This window comes from Haliotis cracherodii, unplaced genomic scaffold (genome assembly GCF_022045235.1).
Source record: "Haliotis cracherodii isolate W230 unplaced genomic scaffold, xgHalCrac1.p SCAF_4, whole genome shotgun sequence".
NCBI classification, from domain to species: Eukaryota; Metazoa; Mollusca; class Gastropoda; order Lepetellida; family Haliotidae; genus Haliotis; species Haliotis cracherodii.
In genome coordinates this window covers 47,237,387-47,258,307 of record NW_027266297.1, presented here as the reverse complement: position 1 = coordinate 47,258,307, position 20,921 = coordinate 47,237,387, and the positions used below count along the sequence as shown (strand labels likewise).

General features: G+C 38.5%; 1 protein-coding gene across 5 annotated transcripts in view; it reads left to right on the top strand.

Annotated features, from left to right (window-relative positions):
• Positions 1 to 20,921, top strand: part of LOC139478925 (cAMP-dependent protein kinase catalytic subunit alpha-like) — a 78,071-nt gene that overhangs the window by 28,448 nt on the left and 28,702 nt on the right. For all 5 annotated transcript variants that reach the window (XM_071261618.1, XM_071261616.1, XM_071261615.1 and 2 more), the window contains exons 2-3: positions 8,848 to 8,909; positions 20,476 to 20,604. In XM_071261618.1, the coding sequence (XP_071117719.1) occupies positions 8,848 to 8,909; positions 20,476 to 20,604 (191 nt within the window). The remainder of the gene's footprint in view (positions 1 to 8,847; positions 8,910 to 20,475; positions 20,605 to 20,921) is intronic.

Below are 20,921 nucleotides of genomic sequence, written 5' to 3'. Positions count from 1 at the left end.
CTACGTTAGTGGCAAACTCTTGTTAGTATTTGAATCTAGGAACACCCTAAATCTTTTAGAATTAGGGTTGTGACGACGATCTCATGACTTCCATGCTTTTCAAACACTGAATATTAGACCGTCACATGGCTCATTGTGATGCAAAAGGTATGATGTTTATTGACTGAAAAAATCTAAGTCTCAATCTCTATGCTATAACTATGTAACTCTTTAGTAAGTTTTTGTTAAATAAGTTGTTTCAATTTGAGGTCTATTTTGGGATATGAAACCCCCGATTGACCAATCAGAATGAAGTATTTTCCAAAGTTGTGGTATTATGTACTCAAAGGCAAAAGTTATTGTGAAATAATAAGAACAATGAAAACAGTTGAAACCATTTTCCTGCCATGAGTGGAATGACATCACATGGAAAGAACATTGTTTCAACTCCTGCCATATGCAAATGAGCTCAGTTCACACAGTGAGCACAAGTATGTCCACCTAAAGTACTCATGGAAATTAAAAAAACCTGTTTTGCTGGATTAAATAATCGACACAAAGTATTACGTAGATGTAAATACGAAATAATAAAACAACTGGAAAAGTACTAGTCTGGATTTGCTAGTTTTATCTCAGTGCTCAATACAAAATGTACTTTACTGGAGGTTATTTGTAGGCACTTTCAACATTCAAAAATAAAACTAAGTCCAAATTGACATGGCAGAAACAGGCTATAGGCATTATGCAAATTAGCCTTGGAAAAAAGTTATCAAAACAACAATAAAAATAACAGCTATGTTCATGTACATAATAATAATGACATGTAAGTTGTTGTTTGAGAAGGGAATATGTTACTTTTACGTTCTGATATTTTGACGATGATTCACTATCCCACAAAACCACTCACAAATCACTAACCACTGACAAATCACATGCACGTGGGTTTCAAGCACCTGTCGTCAAGGTGTCATAGGTCATGGACATTCACCTTGATCTACTAACACCTGGTTATGCTCAGTTTCACAAGTCTGTTTTGTTCATATTTTTACACTCTTTTACGTGTGTAAAAAGACATAAAAACCTTTGATACGCTGTATTTGTGCCAAGGCCCAATTTGTACTAATTGAGTTGTTTGAATATTTATATATTTTGTATATTAACAGCATTTATTTAAAATCTGAGATGGAAAAAACATTTTTTTTTCATTCCTGTGAGTACTTTAGTGCATTGATGCAGACATGAAACCTTTTTCCTTTCAAGGCTACTAAATGTTGATGAAAACTCTGGGGAGTGGCATTCCATATCCAGGGATTATCCTGGAAATTTTTACCTATGAGAGAAAATCTCCCCTGGTCCAAAAGCAATGAGATTTTTTGGCGTGTGATGAGATTTTGCTAATTTTCAGAGATATTTCATATTCACACAGTGTGAAAACTGTATTTGATTTTTGGTACTTGTGACTCAAATAATGTTGCAAGTAATATTACTAGATTATATGGATATATCCTATTTTGGAACATTTATTATTCCACTGCGAATACATGTAGATTCTATTTAAAAATATTATCATTCGTATTAACAAAAAAATACATTCAACTTACACTTCTGTTCTACTTAAGAATAAATTACACTAATATTTATGTATTTCTGTTCATTGTTGACTTGATGGGGAATTATTCGCGAGGACAATTATAGATCGTTTACCACCATCAGCTGTTCATGTCGTTGGCATGCAGGAGACAACAATCCGCAGTTATCAAATTTCGACAATGTGTGTTTAGATCGTAATTCAATATATTTAGAGTGATGACATGAAATAGCGTATGGTATTACAGTTTGTTGGCAAAAATATAAATTATTTACATTGCAGTGCTTTCATCAATTTCGCCGTCTTATTTCCGTCTGAAGTGTGTTCCATATCAGATGCCTGGTCTCTGATCGTATCAAATGAAATCCTATCAATATGCACTTTTCAATTAATTAATCAATGAATCAGTTTATTATACAACGACTATTGCTCCAGGTTCACCCTCTTTTTTAATTAGCAACATTTAAGTCATTTATTTCACACAGAAGACGGCGTGTTTGCCATGTGCAGCAGCCAGAAAATGTTTACGAGTAACCGGAAGTTGAAAAGACTGTTGACATTAACAATGTTTAAGAGTTACATTTGAATGATTAAGTCACAGTTTTCAATTTTTTTATGGCAAATTTGGAAGCAAACGTGGGCCACTAGAAATAGTTCAAAATTTGTAATTCACGCACGGTGGCCATTCTTGCACGAGGGTACGTTCATGAAAGCTCTTCCACTGGTGCCGTCACTGGCTAGGCGAATCTCATCTAAATTACGATCGTTTCTGATCCGCAATTTGTAGATTATTATTGAGAAAGAGTTGTATTTATATTCATTTAGTTTTTGTTTTGCTGTCATTCCAAAATCGAAATTTGCTCGTGTTTTGAAACTTTACCCGTGATTGCCTTTTTCTCTCTTGACTTCTGCACGGACGCACATACATGTAATTCAATGTCTTTGATTTCTGCTATGATTTAAGTCTTAAAAAAATATGTTTCATGTCTTGGATTTGTAGATCACGGAATAACATATTTGTGCGCTACCAAAGTGTTTTGTTTGTAAAAACAAACACTTGTTTGCCAATCGGGGATAAAAAAAAATGTTGCGCACTCCGCCATTGTCAGCTGATGCAAAGCTCCATGCAGTGATATAGGAATCGGTTATGCACAGTATTAAGAGATACAAATGTAGCATGCAATGTTGCGAGTATGCCAATCGCTGTTTCGAGTGACAACATTTGACGATGGAATAAACAAGCGTGTAGGTTTTGTATTGACATTTTTAGGTACCGTAGATAAATTTATTCAACCAATACGACATTTTAGATTTTTGTTGGTGAAAATGAGAGTGTTAATGCAGATAAAACTATTGAAAGCTCCTCGCGATTTTCAATCGCGCCGATTGAATGTTGATGCGATATCTACGACAACAATGCGAGAATATCGCGGAATCGCGGGCTAAGTCAATCCCTGCGATATCAGAGGATGACATCACAAGCGTTCCCTTTATATCCAAGACATGTTTGATTAGTGACACATCAGGATAAGACATTAACATTAAGAACACTAACGTGTTGGCCAATGCATGTGTTGTTTGCACTGCTGGAGATGTTGATGTGTTGTTATCTGTACAGGTAGACAGCAGTTGTCATATCAAACTAGTCTGAAGCTCATTTTGGACCGGTGGTTGATGTTAAAGAACGAGAGTTTGGGATAAAACAAATTAAACAACTAGTCCCTCAAAGTCTTCACTAGTCTTGAACAAACAGACTAGTGACCATGTCTATCCCCGATCAGGATTGGCCTTCTGGCTGGGAAACTCAAACAGATGCCATAGGTGTGTAGACATAGTTGGTCTGTCCTCACCAATACGCACTTGCTACCTAGGATTGTATGGGCTTGGAGAATTCCTGTCACCCACTCTGAAATCTGTGGCTGCATATTATCATTTAGTTACTTGCAAGACCAAGCTCAAATGCGTAAAAGCCTTCTTTGATAAGGTGATATTGGAACCAAAAGTAGACTGTCAATATGTCACACATGCAAAGCCACTTCATAGTTTACTGGTAACTAAAAACATCCTGCAATATAAACATTAATCCATGTTTGAAAATCTTGTTTCAAATTGTATATGGCGCAAGTTGTATTCCAAAACAAGGTCATAAAATGATAAATATCCATTCCAGTGTTTAGAGTCCCTTATCCCTTATTTATTTACACTGTGTCTTGAGTTCTCAATAATTGAGATTTTATATATATATATTTTTTTAATTTATCAGTTTTAAAAAGTTCTGAAGAATCAATAATTTAAGTATTCTTTCCCCTACATATCAGATATTTTCATAGTGAAATTGACAAGAATTTCTCATCCCAAGTTGAGTGTTACTACTTTTCATTTGGTTCATCTAACATGTCTAACAAGTCTAACAAGTCTAACACAATTTAGAAACTTTCTTTACTGTATTTTCATTTTTTAACTAAACTCACACCTTAGAACAAGTGGTGGGTATTGGCCTGACTTCCATATTGCAATTTATTGCAGTGATGATTCATGTATTGCGATTTCTGAGATGCTTCTCTAAAAGATCGAAGTCCTGTGATAAAGTCCTTCCCCCATGATCTACACTGTTTCTGGTGGCATTTTATCTGACGGTCATGTGGGCCGATAGCAAAACCAAAATACCGGTCCCAGCTAAAATTTACTTGTCCGATAAATAGAGAATCTCACCCTCGTGTCTTTTGATATCAAACATATCAATGCTCCAACTGATGCTTGTCAAGTTTTTCCACTTGCACCAACATGTCTTGATATATATCATATCAAAAGACATGAGGATGAGACTTTATTTATCATCCAACATCATTCTTTCAACTTTTTCAGTTTGAAGACAGTAATAAGCAGTGTCTTAAGTGTAAAAAGTACTGCTAACCGCTTCTTGGCCCCATTCCTCAAAGCAATCTTAGCTCTAAGGTGATCATAAGTTCAATACTTTAACATGGGTTTACGATCAGCATAGTGCTAAGATCGCTTTGAGGAATGTGGCACAGTACCCGAGCCATAAGTGATGTCATTTGATTGTTACGTCATGGTAACCAATGATGTCACAATGACCTGCAAAGCATTGTGATGCAGTTTCATTGCAGTGATATCTGCAATGTAGATATGTCTTGATCTCACCCAAGCATATCTCCTGTGGGAGACAGTTTTGGTTGATAATAAAAGATCTAAAACTATGTACAACACCTTTTCGAACAACCATATTGATAGTGATTTGGCCATTATAATGAGAGGTGTGATGTCATCAAAGCTGCCAACTTGACAAAGGACACGTCAGCAGTGGGTTCATGTGAAATACAGTACATCTGTCAGAACAGTTCCTTGTCATTCAGGATCGATGACATGCATCAACCAAGTCAGCTAGCCTGACCACCCGATCCCGGTGACTAACGGGATCATAATATTGATCACTGGATTGTCAGGTCCAGACTCGATTAATTACAGACCGCCGTCAAATAGCTGGAATATTGCTAAGTGTGGCGTTAAAAAAACAAAGCAACCAACCAATCAACCTTGTCATTCAGAACTTGGTACTTGTGCTTATTTACACTTTGCTAAGTAAAGCCAATTAGGTGAAAATATGCCCGCTTTTGACACACGATGTACTGGTATTTTAAAACGTTTTGTGATATGTATTCATTAGTATTTCGAACATTTTTGAAAAAACCCCATTTAAGTTAGAGATATGAGTGAGTGAGTGAGTAGGGTTTAACATCGCTTTTAACAGTATTCCAGTTATATCGCGGCGTGTCAGCTTAATGTGGGAGGAAAGCCGGAAGTGATGCAGGTCTCAGACGTTTTCCACTTCGGTGAAACCCATGAGCACAGGTATGGTGATGACAAAACTAGAAACATAATCGGGGCGAACCGGGGTTCGAACCCGCAATTATAGGTTTCTGGCGTGCCCAAGGGACGCAACTCTACACAGCGAATCGTGGGGCCTTAGGCGACTGGGCCACCAGTGCCCCTTATAGATACGAAATGTTAGTGAGAGAAGTGAAATGGGGTCAAGTTTTCTCAGAAAATTACTGAAGCTCAAGAGATTTTGCAAGCTCATCATCTAAGAGATACTTATCAAGACTGTTAGAAAATTGGTGTCATAAATTCTATTTTTTCCAGAGCTGGTTCCCTGCTACATGTTCTTAGATTTTTTGCAAAATATCCTGTCTTCATTGGGGACACAATTCCTGGGAAACATGAATGTTTCCACTTTTAACCTTTTAATTATTGTGATAGTTAGCGAAAATAATATATTGTAAGTCTACGAAAATTTAGGTTGGAGAAAGTCATAAAATATTATCTTTTGCTATACGCTTTGTCAGAAACCTGTGAAGATTCGGGTAGAATATGTCTTCAGCAACCCATGGTTGCCGTGAAAGGCAACTATGCTTCGTAAGAGGCGACTAACAGGATCAGGTGGTCAGGCTCGCTGACATGGTTGTTGCATGTCATCATATCCCAATTGCGTGGATCGATGTTCATGATGTAAATCACTGGATTGTCTGGTCCAGAATTGATTATTTACAGATCGCCGTCATATAGATGGAATATTGCTTAGTGCAGGGTCAACATGTATGTTAAAACTATTTATCCATCAAACCAGGACTTTGTCGTTTTTTCGTCTAATTTTGTGGTTGATCTGGCTTGATCACTTTTTTTTAATACCTTTTCTGCAGGAACCTTCCTTAGAGCATAGAATTCTATTAATTGTTTGTATATTTCCCAACAATTCTTTTGTAGGTATCAAGTTCTATCAGAACTCTGGTCAGGAACAACCACGTCACATACGCACCCTGCTGAGATTTTGTCATTTAGAGGCATGTCATATATCTTTGCTGCTTCTGAAAGGTTGTTGTTGGATACATCCTCAATAAAGATCTGGGTTAGAATAGGTCTTCCGCAACCAATGCTTGCCATAAAAGGCCACTATGCTTGTCGTAAGAGGCGTCTAATGGGATTGGGTGGTCAGGCTCGCCGACTTGATTTTTCCATGCCATCGTATCCTAATTGCATGGATCGATGCTCATGATGTCAATCACTGGATTGACATCATATTGCTGGAATATTGGAGTGCCGCGTGAAACAACAAACAAACAAAACATCCCCAGTAGATTCAGCCAGGGAACTACAAAGATCTAAATCCATATCAACAGTACATGCTGTGACAGGATTGACATTGCGGAAATCTACAGAAGGGTGTTGTTGAATATTTGAAGAAGCCTCATTACTGATGTAAGGTCTCCATATGTAGGGATTGGATACTGGAATGTTTTTGACAACATAATGGGCATTCAGTGCAGTATATACCAGGAAATGCCTTTGGCAGCTCTGGTTGCAGCTTTACCACTAAGCAGTGACTGGTTGGAGCGTATAGTGTTTCCAGCAGTTCCTGTAGACCAGAACCGCATATGAGGTTGCCAACACATGTACAATCGACCGTAGACAACTGGAAGGTGGTTCGCTTGCGATTTTCATCAGGGCCTTCTGATAGTTGGTCAAAGGTCTGGATGGAATGAGCACCATGCTGCCTGGCTTCTATACTCAAGAATTGAGATGAGTAGATACATGATAGATCACTGGGTTTATATTAAATCAAATCAAATCAAAACCCAAACATGCCAAACATACTGTACCTTTGCTAGCATGCTGTCCAGTAATATTATAATGCTGTCCAATGTTAATAAAATAATCATTTGATGTTGATTGTGGTTGAAATGCAATAACACAAGATATCTGTTAATTTCTTAAGCTAATGATTCAATAAAACTAAGCATGTAACAACATATGTGCATAAGGAAGCTGCCTTCGTAATGTATGGTTAGCAGAGGAATGCATGGTTATTATAATAATAACACACTAAAACATGCACAAACATGTTTGGTCCGTGCCATGTTTTATTTGTTAATGGTAAGTTATATGATAAATTTATGAATCAGTCACCAATTACTGGAAACACTATCATTCAGTGTTAATTCGCTTCAAACAAGAGTCTCCCTTTACCTGTACATTTTCATAATTATTTTGCACATTTTAGTTGCAATATACACTATAATCCCCGTTTCAGATTTTCTCGATTTTTGTGTGTTTAATTTACATGTATTCCCATTGTTTTGCAATAACAATGGCTTCTGTCAGAATTGGTTAAGAGGCCAAACCATCAAATCGTAGACTGACTGGACTTATTATCAGTTTAGGTGTTTTCTGTTGTAAAAGTTGAAACTTTGTTTCGACCACTAATATTAGGAGACTGCAGGGACTACATGACATGAAATGGAGTGCTTACTGAGTTGGTTGCACTAAATGATACCGTAACCGGCGTCAATCGACAACTTCAGACATGAAATGGTGTCGCCTTAGGAGTGACATGAAGGAGTAAGAGCAACGGGATCGGGTGGTCAGGCTCGCTGACATGGTTGATGCATGTCATCTTATCCCAATTGCGTGGATCGATGCTTATGATCCTATCACTGGATTGTCTGGTTCAGACTCGATTATTTTACAGAGCACTCTCATATAGCTGGAATAGTGCTGAGTGCAGAGTTAAACAACAAACCAAATCCCACACAAATAAAACATGCACAATTGGTTGCTATTTATAGGTCCATGGGTACAAATTGTGAAGCCCATTTGGGGCATATCGTCATGGGTTTGAATATCAGATTTGATTCCGCAACATCACCATGCTCAATTTTTCATTGGTTAAACCACAGTGGTAAATGCCTACATTAAGTGTCACTTTATCATGTTTATAGGGCTTTGACATTTTTGATACTGATGATCATGTGATATCACTGAACCTCATTCACTCACTCACTCTGACAGCTCCATAAAGATATCAGTATTTCACCATATCATTGCTGGGTGAACAATAAGGTCTGTTGGCCCACATTTTGGCAAATCTAGCATCAAATCTGATTTTGTCGCAGCATGCTGTACAAAAAGTCACAAAAGTGTATTTGTCTCTTTCAAAGAGTCAATTAGTGAAATGTGTATTGTCTCCTCCTAGTGCCACGGTTGTTGGTTGGATTCCCATATTCACTCTGATGATCCTTGGTTGTCAGCACCATACCTATGCTTAAAGATTTCACTATAGTGCTAAAATGTGTAAGACCAGGTACTGTATTTACACATTTAGCTGCCACACTCGCATATAATGGAAATAATATTCAAAGTGGTATTATGCATGCTAAAGCCAACTCACTCGCTCCTTGTTTTTAATACTTGTTTATTTATTTCAGTTAAACAGTTTCTTGCTGAAGCCAAAGAACAGTTCACTGCAAAATGGGAAAAGCCAGCAGTTGTAAGTGAGATTTTTCATGCATAGTTATATTGTACTCCTCAAAAACAGAAGCACATGTGATATTGAGAGACATTAACGCATGAATAGTGAGTGTAGCATTCATATATCATAAGGAAAGAAATCAATTATATCATTGTTGGAATGATGGAGACATAATAGCAAGCACAACCTAAATAAAACAAAACAAAATGTAACACGACATGAGAATCACAGTTTTGATGCACATGCATTTTCTACACGTGAAACATCATGAATAAGCCTATAAAACAGTGTTCAACAGTAACACTGGTCCGCTAGTTGCCGTCTAGGTTATTTCTCTTTCTCTTTTTCTCTTATAACTCTTTCAACACGGCAGGCCGATACACCGGCCAAGACATCATGAGTCCACAGACCTGCCGCCGTAGCCACGTCAAAATAGTATATAAGTTTATGAACTTACCTGTCATATCATTCATTTATTAAAGCTTTCACTTTTGAAATATGTATTTCATTTCGATTAATCACAATTTTTTACTTATGCTGCATTACTCCTTAACTCTTTCATCCCTGGCTGCCCCAGAGTTATGTCCCTTGAAACACTGCTGTCCCTCACACTGACAAGGCCTGCACACTGGCCTCCCTGGCAGTATTATTGGAAAATCACACTATCATTTTTTATGCACTTTTTCTACCAGAAACTTACTTTTAATATACATTTATCATAAACCATTGTAAAGAGGATTAAGTATACTTTAATATTCTTTGTTGTTATTGTCTCTAACCTTTGTTATTTTCTAATTACAGGTGTTTACAAGTGAAATAAAACTTGAAAACACTGAAAAAATGAAAGCAGACAATGAATTTTGGCTCAAATTGTATTAAAAATCACAAAAATAAATCACAGATACAAGGTAAACATAACACAGTGGTCTTGTCATCTTGGACGGCACAGGTAATCCCAGGTGTTACAGGTAAATTCTCTTCATGCACATCTGTAAACAAATAAACAAGTTTACAACTCTTGGTACTGACTTTGTTTTCTATACTGATGTCACATATTACTTATGATACACTTACAGCCGCTTAGGTAAACTCGTTAACGCAGGTAAACTCGTTAACACAGGTAAAAACACAAATATTTGATTTATTTTGTTCTTTTTCAGGATTTGAAACGAAAATTAAGTTTTTAAGTTTTTAAATAGTAATTTATCACATTACCTGAACATTGAACCACAGCTACTATAAAAATGACATCACAGAGAAGATATCACAGATTGATCTGAAAGGAGGGAAAGATTGTAAAAGGACGGAAAGATCGTAAATTCAAGTTCTGCAAATATACAAGTTGTGATAACATATTTACAATACACTGTTATTTACAATTGCATAATAAATTAAATCAGAACTTTATTAAATCAATTAATAAATAAATAATCATTACAGTTACTAAAATTTAAATTAAGATGTAAAAAACAAGAAAACAAACATGAATATGGAAATAAATTTTATTCAAATTGAGCGAAATATAAGGACATACGACAAACCGGCAAACTACATTTCGGATTGCGATCAGAAACTTAAATTTAAAAAAAAGAAAGAGATACGTCATGCCACTCACCTTTGTTGTTGTTGTGATCGCTCATTCACCTGTAGGCTGCATTCTCATTCGTCGCACTGATAATCTGTTCAAACACAGAATCATTGTAAAACAGTTGGAAAAAATCAATAGCACGATACTTCACTCATCGTGTCAATATATATTCTTGAGTCCGGTCGCCTCTTCAAAATCCCTCATGTCTCCACCGTTGTGGTCCCTCTGCCACTCCCATTCTTGAAAGTTGGCGGGGGGGGGGGGACACCTCGTCGAAACCGTCAAAATCTTCACCAAAATCTTCACGAAATTCCCTCTCCCCTTCACGTAAATTATTCAAATCAAACACATTATTATTCCCGATAGAGTCGTTGTTAGTCATCTGATCGCTATCCGAATCGTAGTTGGCCGCCATTATGCTAGATTTACGATTCAAGCGAGAAAAATACCTGTCGCGAAAACAGGTGACATCCGTGATTTTCGCGCCAAAAAGACTGGGAAATTCCATCGAATGACGTGTCAATCACGTGTAGATCTCGTTTCCTTATTTAGAACGAGATTACACACGAGAAAAGAAGTAGAAAGAGCGATTTTGTAAACACGGTCGCGCCGCCCGATTTATCGGGCAGCCGTGTGTGGGGCTTGGACAGTAGCCGCCCGATATTTCGGGCAGCCGGGTACTGGGACATGGTTTATGCTGCCCGATAAATCGGGCAGTCGGGGCGAAAGGGTTAAGAGGCTTCTACTTGGGTGGAGCCAGCGTCTACCTATGCATCCCCGGGCGCATCAACTATGACTACATCTTCAGGGCTTTCAGGGGCAGTGGCTTAGCCTAATGGACATGGTCAGGGCGCTGGATGAAGACTTTTCCAGGTTGGCACTTGCACCATGGTTCAAGGCGCCAAAGTCCAGGAAAGATGACTTCCCTATCCATGACTTCGCTGCAGCAGAGCAGGACAACATTTTGGATGAGAAACTTGCAGACTGGCTCTTCAAACCCAACCACGCTTAAGCTCCCAAATGCCAGATTTGCCTTTATGGAGACAGAAATCAGGAGATTACTCAACCATCATTGGCACTAGTGTCTTCAACCCTAACAATGGAGCAGGACGTATCGGAGATTAACCTGAACCATCTAGACCATTCCCAGACTTGTAGATTTTGAGCAATACCATCTTCCTTGTACCCAAAAAAGACAAGATGCGAATGATCCACAATATCTCCATGTTTAACGAGCCCTACCTGGAGCGTCCACCTTAAGACATGCTCAGGACAAGCATCAACGCTTTCGATTTTCTGATTAGCCTCATTGTGCTGGATGCGTACCTGCATGTACCTATCCATCCCTCCGACTGCAGGCTCCTCAGGTTCCTGTAATGGGCAGTCCTGCAGTTTGGCATTTCAGTAGCCCTGTGGCTATTTAAACAGTAACCAAGCCAAAAGCTGCCTCTCTACGCCTAAGGAACGCCCGGTCTGAGTTGTACATAGATGATGGTCTCCTGATTCATCCAGACACGTCCACCCTGATGCGCATAGGGATTTCACCAGGCGTCTACTTGTCTATATCAACTGGGATGGATGGTCAAGAAGGCGAGGTTGGAGTGAACTCCCCTTTACCAGCTCTAGTTTATAAGAGACCTGTTTCAGACAGATCAGGACCTCCTATCAGTACCAAGGGACAGATGGCTCAAGATCTTACGCGACAATCTTGCACGCTTCACCAATGGCAAGTGTTGCTGGGGTTACATTTTAGCCCCGGCTCTGACAATCAGAGGCCGCCTATATCTGCGTCCAATATAACAGTTCCTGGCTCCTTAATTCAGGATTCAAGGATCTGTACACAGCCTTCACTCTATCATCCTGCCTCTGGACTCATCTCAACTGGATGATACAGTTGAACATCTTAGTAGGTGTCTCCTTATCTGGGCTACAACAGCATGGTGCATCATTAGATTTTTGTTCGGGGCATTCTCATACACATCGCGCACAAGTTTTAAAATACAATCTTGGATCCCTTCCCTTGGATTTTGTACACACCAATACTTCATCTGCTGCAACGTTTAATATTCATTTCTTCAAGTCTGTGTATTTACGACCTCTCCAAACACTTCGTTTATTTAGATCAGTCCAGAAGTTTTGGCAACACTGTTTTTTGAATCGACAAATTTCTGCAACATGGTGGCCGCATCATTCCCTAACTGCGATTGCATGTGCTATGTCACGCATGGTTAACAAAAGTAACGTGAACATACATATTCGGCTTCATTGGTTCCACAATGAAATATCACTGTGACACTGATTCTCTAATCCCAAGAATGGGCACAGAATTTGTCAAAGTTTCTGTTGCACTTGCAAGGGCGGGAAGAGAGGCGCTATCTTGTCGATTCAAGTTGACGATTGGAATTATGTCATCTTGAATTGGAACTTTCTCCACGATAGAGTCACCAATGTCATAATCGAAATGACCAAAGGCTCCCTGATCATCTCGAACAACTCTCCGTCAAATTAAACGTCACATGAAAATGTTTTGTTGCTCATATTGAAGACAAGCGTACTTGCAAAGTTCCTGACAGTTGTAAGCAGCAATCAGCTTGGATGTTCTCGTGGGGCATGGTTGCTAAGAGACCTCATGGTCAGAAAGGGGGAAAACAAAAAGTTTAGAAAGTAATAAAAAGAAATCCGCAGTGCAATCCAAAAGTACCATGTACAGGATGTTTTTTAATATACTCAACAACAAAAGTTCCTGTAACACCAATATTTTTGTGTATTTCTCAAACAAGTAAAGTTTGGTTTTCAATATTGTAGTACATGTATGGAATCAAGTCACAAAAACGCAACTGCTACAGACAAGCATGCATTCCATGCAAAAGTTAACTTTCATGCAAGCCCCATGCATTTCACTACCCAAGAATGGGTATAAAAACGTGCGTTAACGGGATTCCATATGTATTGTTTAGCATCATGCTGACACCAACCACTCAGAAAAACAACAAGATTACGCAATTATTCAACATTACGAAATGCCACGCCTGTCAGAAAATAAGCGTCTGCGAGCCATTGGTAGGCTTGAAGCAGGATCTAGTCAACCTGATGTTGCAAGACAACTAAACGTCCGCAGAAGAACCATTTGTTGTTAAACAGACGAATGCAGACCATCTTCGGAGAGGCAGGTCACGCGTAACCAATAATCGACAAGACAACTGGATAGGAACAACACACCTACAAAATCGATTCCAGCCAGCAACAGTGACTGCAAGAAGCATCCCTGGCCTTCAACGAATATCTTCACAAACCGTACATCGTCGCTGGACGGTCATGCAGTGGGGACAAGTTCTATTCACTGACAAGTCTCGTTTTCACCTCAGCCACAGCGATGGATGGATTCAAGTGTACTGATGTCGAGGTGAACGTTACATCAATCATTGTATCATGGAAGAAGATCAGTTAGGGGGCGGAAGCGTTATGGTATGGGGTTGGATAACAGCAAGACAGAGGACCCGTTTGATAGTGGTAGACAGCGCTACCGCGGCGAGATCATCGGCCCTGTTGTTCAACCTTTTTGGTTCGTCATGGCCCAGGCATTACCTTTCAACATGACAACGCTTGGCCTCATATTGCGCGACTCGTTCAGGATTCCCTCCAACAAAACAATGTGAATCCCTGCAACAAAACAACGTGAATGTCATCCCCTGGCCAGTTTGCTCCCCTAGTCTCTAACTAATCGAGCACATGTGGGAATGGTAGGGTCAGTGCCTTCGATGTCAACCACATGTTCCACAGACACTCCAGGAACTTTAAAACATGCTCAAGCAGATATGGACAGATATCCCACAGGACTTTGTGCGATGCCTGGTCCATTCCATCAGACGAAGATGTGTTGCTTGCATTGCAACCAGAGGTGGACACGCACTATTGATTTGTAAATTGACATTTTGGTATGTTCATGTTTTTTATGAAATCACGCATTTTCTGAAGTCAGTATTGCAAATTAAACCATTAGAACACTTACAGGAGTCTTTTATCTGTTGCAAACCGAAATTGTTTCAGATTTGGTAAAAAAAATAACTTTGCATTAAATCTTATTCAATGTCACAGAAACTTTTGTTGTTCAGTATAATCTTATTCACGAAAACATTTCTTTTCTAAAAATGAAAATTAATTTATTAATTCATCCCAAGGTCTTACCCCTTGGTTTTTGGGAAGAATCTTGTGATGATGCTGTGAAGGAGGCTGTGTGTATTACACTGTTGTAATCAACTGACCAGGAAGAATGTGGAGGCTTTGACATTATGACAGATGCTGGTCATGGATGGAAAAAAAATGCATCTGAGAGAAACATTGTTGCTTTGAGCATCAAGACCAAACGTGTTCATGCCAAAGTCGTTTACAAGAGAGGATGATCTGTGTAGCCAGCGACCTGAATAAGCTTGATGAAAATAATGTTGAAATCCATGTTCACAGACATAACAGAATGAATGTGAACAAATATTTATCTGAACGTTTCGAAGTATGTGAGGCTGTTCGTATTTATCTCCATTCCGGTGTGAAATAATACAAAATTTAATTTTGTGTCTCAATTTTTCCTGCCGCTGTGGAAAATTGCACACCGATCTAATAAAAGAAATACTACTTGATCTACCTTTGCAGCATCTAAAAGAACCAGGTCAACCTTATCTTTCTTCGGTTTATTAAAAGTTTGTTTCCGAAGCAAGGCGACTAGATCTACATCATAAATTAATTCATAAACTAGATTCTTGTACCAAGTATTTAAACTTTTTTTTAAATTATCATAAAAGATCTTACACAATGTTTGAAAGACATTTTTGGTATGTAATATATTTTATTTCGTCCGCCCGCTCTCTTGAGGCTTGAGGGGAGAAACACATACAAAAAATATGGATGACCCTTGTCATGCCAAATCAACAGGGAGTATAATTTTATGAAGATGTGAAGAAGACATGGCAGGTAGGTTTTGAAACCTAAGACCTACGCTTTTGTTAAAAAGTCTTGGAATCGTTCGATGGATATTTACTACCATTAAAACTTACGTACTTGTTGTCAAACGGCCCACGTGGGTGGGTGTTTACATGACATCACCCGTTTATGCCTTAACCAATGAAATTTGTGTGTTATCATGACGTCATATTGACCTGACAGATCACTCGTATAAGCTCCGCCCACTAGAGAGCGGTAGTTCCTACCGCAGATGTCCCTTTCAGCACTAAGGGCTATTCTGGGCGAGCAGCCAAGGCTATTGCTTTCACACATCTTCCCTCAACCAGGGGGTTTTATGATGACAAATGGAGATCATTTGAAACCTTTCGAAAGGCAAAGAATGAAGATCCAACAACAACGTTATCTCAATTCTTAGCCAAAACATCCTACACTTGTGTACAATTACAACGTATTTGGTAGCACTTGATTCTGTGTTTGGCATTCCGGAGAATCGCAAAATTACTACGGTCCTGGAACTACCGGCAGTCCTATGCTCTTTTAGGCTTGAGGATCAGAAGGCATCATCCTTTTTTGGACCTCACCACAAAAACAATATTTCTCTTGGCTGTAGCCACTGCATCATGGTCGAGCGAGTTGCATGCAGTTGACAACACATGTGTCTGCTTTGACCTTGGTACGCAGGGAGCAGGCAACCAGGCCAATCCAACTGGTCCTTCACCATTCCACCAATTTCTACGATTGTAGGGGTCGAAGAGATTAGGGTGAATTCCTCTTGTGCCCTGTACGGGCACCACAAGTATTCATCTGCTGCTCCAAAACTAGGCGTGGCACGAGGAAAAGGTTGTTCATGCCCTTGTACTGTCTTTCCACAACCATATCACAATGGTTACGCGCAGTCATCCTGTCGGCTTACGAAATCGCTAACCTTGATCCTCCAAGAGCGAATAATCCTCACGAGATCATTGCAGTCAGTTCACCATAGCTCTACATAGCAACTGTTCTATTGGAGCAATTATGGAAGGATGTTCTTGGAGGTCTGACACTGTCTTGGCCAGCCATTATCTTCATGATGTGGCGTCAAGGCATTTGTAGCTTTGGCCTTCTGGTTGTAGCCCAGCAGGGTAACCAACCCCAGACGCAAATGATGAACTCTTCCTGTCCGTAGCCAGTCTAACCCTTTAAGGCTTGTCAAAATAGTATATAATTTATAACCTACCTGTCATATCATTCATTTATTAAATCTATCACATTTCACAATGTCTGAAATATGTATTCCATTTCAATTTATCATTTTTAATTAAGAAATTATTCACTATTTCCCTCAATGTTATTAAAAATAAAATTCTTGGACATACACTTAGACAACAGGTCCTGATCGAACATGTCAAAGAGCAAAATAAAGGCATTTCAGGCAAATCTTTAAATATAGTATAGATGTATAAAGTAATAAATAAAATCAACAAAAATATGTTTAAAAGTTGTCAAACTTACAGCTAAGTAATTATTTAGATCTTTTCATGGGATCGTGTGTAATGTAAATCAAATGTCATCTTGGCTTTCGTCGCCTCGAAATCTCGGCTCTTTCTGTCTTGAAGATATCATATATTAGTCATGTGTTTTCCCAAAGTGGAAGCGAAGTCCTAAAACTGTAAGTTCATACAACTTCATTATAACAATCTTTGAGGAATGGAACTTTCTGTTTTCAAGTTCAGTGCATATGAAATTTAATTCTCGAAACCCAAAGTTTATACTAATTTTCCTCTCTAGTTAGTTAGTAAAGCTGTATTACTTGGAACTTTTAAATGCAATATATTGCCACTGCCATTTTTATGAGTTATGTAACTTGAAGAAGTAAACATTTTTGGCTGTAGTGATGTGTGAACAGTAATGACACTTAGGTCTCCCATTATTGTAGACAATAACTATGTTGGCAAACATGATGTTAGCCACTGGCGCTTCTATTGTGGCTCTTTGGGAATGACAGCACTACATATACATTTTCTGATACCATAGCAGCAGTACAATATGCAAGTTCTGACGAAAAGATTCAATTTCATGGCACCAATGTAAAGATTTACCTGACACTAAGAAATGTTTTATGATGACGATAAATATGAGACGGACATTCATAAACCATAGACTCGTGCCGCGGGAGCGGTTAAAGAATATATACAAAACAAAAACTTGAATCCTGCAGGTGTGGCCCAATCGACTGACCAACCAATGGAATTTATGCCCAGGTAAAAATATTTGCGTAAAGCGAATTCCAAACTGTCGATAACGGACAAGTACGTAATCCATCTGTCTAGTCATTGAATAAGATCATGTTTTCTTCCCCATTTATTTTGATACTTGATGTTATTATCCCCCGCCACGAAGTGGAAGGGGGATATAGGAATGAGTGCTGTCCGTCCGTCACATTTCGTTTCTGGAGCAGATCTTGAAAACCGTCCCATATTTCTTCACCAAACTTGGCACATAGATAGGTCTAGTGGTGAACTGGTGCCTTTTGATAATTTGGGATTTTAAAAAAAAATTTTTTTCGAGTTTCCATGGCAACGACTTTGATTTAGACTGAAAATGGCGGTAGTCCTTGTTTCCAGAGCAGATCTTGAAAACCGTACCATATTTCTTCACCAAACTTGGCACATAGATAGATCTAGTGGTGAACTGGTGCCTTTTGATAGTTTGGGATTTTTAAAAAAATTGTTTTTCGAGTTTCCATGTCAACGACTTTGATTTAGACTGAAAATGGCGGTAGTCCTCGTTTCCGGAGCAGATCTTGAAAACTGTACCATCTTTCTTCATCAAACTTGGCACATAGATAGATCTAGTGGTGAACTGTTGCCTTTTGATAGTTTGGGATTTTTAAAAACAATATTTTTCGAGTTTCCATGGCAACGACTTTTGATTTAGACTGAAAATGGCGGTAGTCCCTGTTTCCGGAGCAGATCTTGAAAACCGTACCATTTTTCTTCACCATATTTTGCACATTGATAGGTCTAGTGGTGAACTGGTGCCTTTTGATAGTTTGGGATTTTTAAAAAAGTTATTTTTCGAGTTTCCATGGCAACAACTTTGATTTAGACTGAAAATGGCGGTAGTCCTCGTTTCCGGAGCAGATCTTGAAAAACGTACTATATTTCTTTACAAAAAGGCCCAGTGAACATATTTCTCAGGAGCTAATGCATTGCACACACCCGACATGTCATATTGGCGGGGGATGTGAGTATTTCATGCTTGTTATTCTTGCAATTGCTATAGTGTAAATTATAGCTTTTGCAACATATTGTTGACATAACACGCGCAGTGAACTTGCTACAAATAAATACCCGCCTGAAACACATGGTGACTGCTGATGTAACCCATAATTATTACTGATCGTGCTAACTAATAATGGAGCTGTCAGAGAAATGATGACATCTGAACTTGATTACAGAATGAACGTATATATTTGTTTGGAGTACATATTTCATAAAGCAAAGAAACAAGACAACAGGCATACTGATTTCTTCCGTTGACTTTTATTTCTAACATCCTAAAATAAACAATCAAAACGATATGCCTTTACTTTTCCATGACGCGGATGAAATAGCTAATCAGCTGCTAATTGATATAGGAAATGCCCACACACACATAATGTGAACTCTCAACATCTACTGAATGTAGTATTGAATCGTAGACCATTCATTGTGTGCTATAATGAATAGATAAACCACTAAACTCATGAAGTTCACATAATAATTTTCAAACCAACAATCCTGATTGTGCAAAACGTCAGTTTAAAATCGCACACATTCAAGTACACACATGTTGTCTTCTCATGTATGTGCATTCAGCTGCTAAACGCACAGGCCGCGGCCACCTAAACAAGTCTCCTGGTGGTAATGAAGACCGGGAATCAGCTAAGCGCTAACGGTGAAGTGGCACCAATACACGGATATTCAGTCCTTTTACACACGCTTCAGTGACATTGCCCAGGCACGCTAAAAACCGGGGCCTGTGGTAGGAATTGAAAATCCACATCCCAAAGAGGCCACCCTGACTGATGTAGACAGTGTGTACTAGAAATACTAATGTTCTGAGATTTGCTGTACCATGTACATAATTTATTTCATTATTGATAAAACACAAGGAAACACATTTATTTACTAATTTTCTCAATATATCAAACCATTCAGCAGGCTTTGTAGTTTGAAACATAAGAAGTTATAAAACTGAAAGTGAATGTAACGTTCACATTCACTCCTTCATTGTTGTCTATTGAAAGTCAGGGTCATTTGAATAGTAATTTGTGAGGTAGTTCTGCTTCTTTGTGTACTTAGCCAACCTTTTGTGTTGGAATTAGATGTTTGTAAGAGCAAATACCCAAGAATTCAACTAGAAAAGAGCAAATACCCAAGAATTCAGCTAGAAATAATCAATCACATGATTAAATTGAATGTCAAAGTCATAAAACTGGAAGAAATAACTTTCTTAATAATGTGGCTAGAAGTATGGACATGTTTTCCCAAATCAGAAGTGATACAACTAAAGTGGAAGTGCAGATGACTTTGTTAGGGTTGCTGTTGGGCATAGGATTTAGTTTCAAAATTCAGTACACCGTGTTACACAATGAAATGATAAGAGCTGCTGTATCGATACAAAACAATGCATACATATTCAGTTTTTAGTTGGAAAATGTTTATTTCTCCCCTTGGTCTTCTCATCTTCCTTTAGATGTAGCAAATCAACGTAATGTCAGTTAATTACATTTTTGTTGCACAAATACATCTTGAAATAACTTTCCAGCATGAGCTCGTTGACATTTGTATCACATTGTGAACATACGACTGGGGTACATCTATCATGTATATCAAGACTTCGTGTATCATTACAGACCAAACACTTACTTATGAAAAATATCAAACACTATGCACCACAAAATGATATCAATGTGTACAAATGTGTTTTAGTGTAGTGTCTTTTGTCTTTTGCTTCTAGCTTCTTTGCAGGTTTGTGCGACTAAATAAATGAATGATTTCCTTTTTGTATCTGCAGGCAAATGCATGTCTCGACGACTTCGATCGAATAAAAACATTAGGAACAGGTTCCTTTGGTCGTGTCATGCTTGTACAACACAAAGCAACTAGAAACTACCTTGCCATGAAAATCCTTGATAAGCAAAAGGTATGTATGTGGTATATGTTAGTTTGATTTCTGTCATGTGTACCTATGGGTGATTTAACTGCCTGGTTAAATGGAGTATTTTTCAATCTTGTATTAATATCACACCTGTCTGAAAATTAAGTGTATATCTCAGAAACATCTCAGAAACCACTGGACCAATGAAGATGAAATTTCACACAATTGTCTCCACCAATGGTGACACCCCAATGTTTTCAAGAGGCTCAAATCTGTTCATAATCGCCGCCAGTAAGCCATATTGAGAAAGCCAACTATTCTGCCCATACATCCCACAAAACATCTTCGATGCCATTGCCTCA